We start from the raw sequence: 2,711 nt of genomic DNA on the forward strand, positions 1-2,711 counted from the left end.
GCTTGGCGAGCCTGCCAAGCTGCACCGAGCTAGGGCAAAGCCCGGGCCGAGCTCCGTTTTGAGGCTCGTCGGAGCATTGAGCTCGGCTTGACTCGGCCCGAGGAACGGCGAGCTTTGGGTAGGCTCGGCCCGAGCCGGCTCGAGTTGGCTCGCGTCCAGGTATAGTGGGCACCTCGACGTAGACGAGAGCGTCTCCTCTCACTGAATGCGCCTCGCCGGAAATCCTGAAATAAATGCGAGCATCAGGATTTGAATCCTGATGGGCTGGGATACCACAATCCCTCTAACCATCCAATCACATGTTGATTCGCAAGGTGTATTGTTGTTACGAATAATATCTCTATCTTGTACGAGGAAGCTCAAGTTACGCTATTTTCTCTTTGTTTAAGTAGTACTGGAAGATACTTTTCTGTTTCAGAAAATCCTTACTCTTTTGCAAAAAGGAAAAAAGCAACGACTCACTAGTCCTTAGTCCGATTTTTCTTGTTCCTCTTCCTCCTTCCTTTATAAGGACCGGGGGACCGGGTGCCTCCCTATTTCTCCTTCAGCTCTCCTTTGTTCGCCTTCCTCCTTCATCTTCAACCCAAAAACAATGGCCGTCTCCCGCCTCAACCCCGTAGCCTCGCCTTACCTTCCGATGACACTCGCTTCCACGTGGTGCTACCCCTCTCCTTTCTCCTACCCGCCGTCTCCGCCCCCACTCCCGCCGGCGCACGGGTGGCCTTTTGCCTACGGCGGCGACTGGTGCCACACAGTGGGGATGCCCTCGTTCCCGCTGCAGACAGCATATGGGTACCCCGCTCCATTGATGGTGTATTGCTGCACGGCGCCGCCACCGCCACCGCAATCGGCGACCCGTTGTCGAATCACGGAGATCATCGAGGATGGAGGCGAGGTAGCCTCGAAGGAAGAGGTAAGGTACGAGCGTTCCCCGCGCTCCGTCCTCACTCCTTGGAGCAGAGAGCCGCCCACTTCGCCCCTGCTACCGCGAGCGCCGCTTCTGCGTCCCCCGCCGCGTACGTCTTCCGCGGGCAAACCGCGCCGCCTCCAGTGGCCACGCCTCGCCTTCAACCCCAAAGAGAACAACACGTCCCTGATGATTCGCAATATTCCCAATAAATTTATGTATGTAATACTAGTTGTTTGCCCTCTTTGTTTGATCGATCTCATGTCACCTAGCTAGTTCATGCTCGATATTTTTGGGTCTTCTGCTTAAAGATTGACTTCATGTGGGACATTGCAGGAAGAGGAGATTCATGGCCATCCTCGACCAGCACTGCGCCGAGGAGAACGCCAAGCTCGGCCGCGACGGCGAAGGGGCCAGGTCCGAGTACGACTTCCTCTACGTCCCCGTCGATTTCGGGTATGATTGCTAGCGGTTTCCCCTCCCGAGAGTTACTTTCCATACAATTAATGCTACCTTTTCCTACTCTTTGAATCCAATCCGTGTGCACCGTTTTGATGAGGTTTATTGTCCTTTGCACAGGACGAGGTTCAACAAGGGCTACGCCTTCGTGAACATGACAACGGCGGCGGCGGCGCGGCGGCTCCACGCGCACCTCAACGGCCACCGCTGGGAGGCCGTGGGCTCCAAGAAGGTGTGCGACGTCGTGCACGCGCGCCTGGAGGTACGCGCCTAGTTACTGCTCGCTCTGGCTCGTCGGTTCAATCTCCCCGTCGCGTGCTGCGCGCTAATTAATGTCCGCCATCATCATGTAATTGGATTGGGATTCGTAATTCGTATCGCATGCAGGGGCTGGACGGGCTCGTGGCGCACTTCTCGGCGTCGTGGTTCCCCTGCGGCGGCCGCAAGGATTTCCTGCCGGTGCGCTTCGAGCCGCCGCGCGACGGCGTGTGTTGGACGGCGGAGCACGTGGTCGGCCACCTCCAGCCTCCCGGCTCCTGCTGATGGAAGCGCTCGTCGGCGGCCGCCGGCCAGCGGGCCTGGGTAAACTATCAGTCAATCTTTCTTGCATTCTATCCTCGTCCATGCCATGGATGGATAGAACGGGAGATAGATTATATCGCCTCATCATTCCATGTGTTCTACAAAGTGTCGTCCCTCCTGGTTTAGTCAGTCACTAGAATCTGGTAGAACTAGTAGTAGCAGAAGTGTCTAGTCCGTGTCCTAGAATCCCCTTGTTGTATGACATGCCGGTGCGCGGCACCTCTGAACTGATGGCCTCTCGCCAGGAAATTTTAATCTCTGTTGTTGTATTACGTGTGCAAATTTCCAGCGAATCAAAGAGGTCCTAAATGCATAGTATGCGTCTTCGTGTTATATGCAGGTCCCATGAGTTGATAATAATTTAAAATTGAAATGCTTATACAGAAGAAGAATCAATTATATCCGTGCCCCGTGCTTCAGAACCAAAATATTCAGTTGAGCAAGCATGCTAATCACCGTGACAGCCTCTTCTCAAATTTCTTGTTCAAGATTTATACTAGCATGATTGGTGTAGTTTTGGGGGAGAATACATTTCTGTCGGGTACATTTTATTTGGATGGAAACCATTTTTTTAAGCAATGCCTAGTTCGGCCCAAGATGCTGTTTAATTTTCGGCCAAAACTGGTCACAATTTTGAAATTTTGATAGAGCTGTTCAGTTTAATACTTTTGTTTTTCAAGAGAAGGCCTCATGGCACTTTTACTTAATCTCTGGTAAAGTTACATCCACAAGTACATGCGATAATAAGAAGCTGGGAGGCTTC

At 52.9% G+C, this 2,711-nt stretch overlaps 1 protein-coding gene across 1 annotated transcript; it reads left to right on the forward strand.

Moving 5' to 3' along the window:
• Nucleotides 1–592: 592 nt before the first annotated feature.
• On the forward strand, nt 593–1,909 carry LOC119347196 (protein MEI2-like 6). The gene is made up of 4 exons (XM_037616097.1): nt 593–1,125; nt 1,244–1,363; nt 1,487–1,628; nt 1,754–1,909. The coding sequence occupies exons 1-4, from the start codon at nt 593–595 to the stop codon at nt 1,907–1,909; spliced, it is 951 nt and encodes a 316-aa protein (XP_037471994.1).
• Nucleotides 1,910–2,711: the final 802 nt, after the last annotated feature.

The sequence above is a fragment of the Triticum dicoccoides genome, unplaced genomic scaffold, assembly GCF_002162155.2.
Source record: "Triticum dicoccoides isolate Atlit2015 ecotype Zavitan unplaced genomic scaffold, WEW_v2.0 scaffold60385, whole genome shotgun sequence".
Lineage (NCBI taxonomy): Eukaryota > Viridiplantae > Streptophyta > Magnoliopsida > Poales > Poaceae > Triticum > Triticum dicoccoides.

What these genes read in the sequence shown, in the direction of transcription:
- LOC119347196 (XM_037616097.1), top strand. Translation starts at nt 593, where the DNA reads ATGGCCGTCTCCCGCCTCAACCCCGTAGCCTCGCCTTACCTTCCGATG. An exon ending in TACGTCCCCGTCGATTTCGG is followed by an intron (nt 1,364 to 1,486) that starts GTATGATTGCTA and finishes TCCTTTGCACAG; the next exon opens with GACGAGGTTCAACAAGGGCT. An exon ending in TCGTGCACGCGCGCCTGGAG is followed by an intron (nt 1,629 to 1,753) that starts GTACGCGCCTAG and finishes TATCGCATGCAG; the next exon opens with GGGCTGGACGGGCTCGTGGC.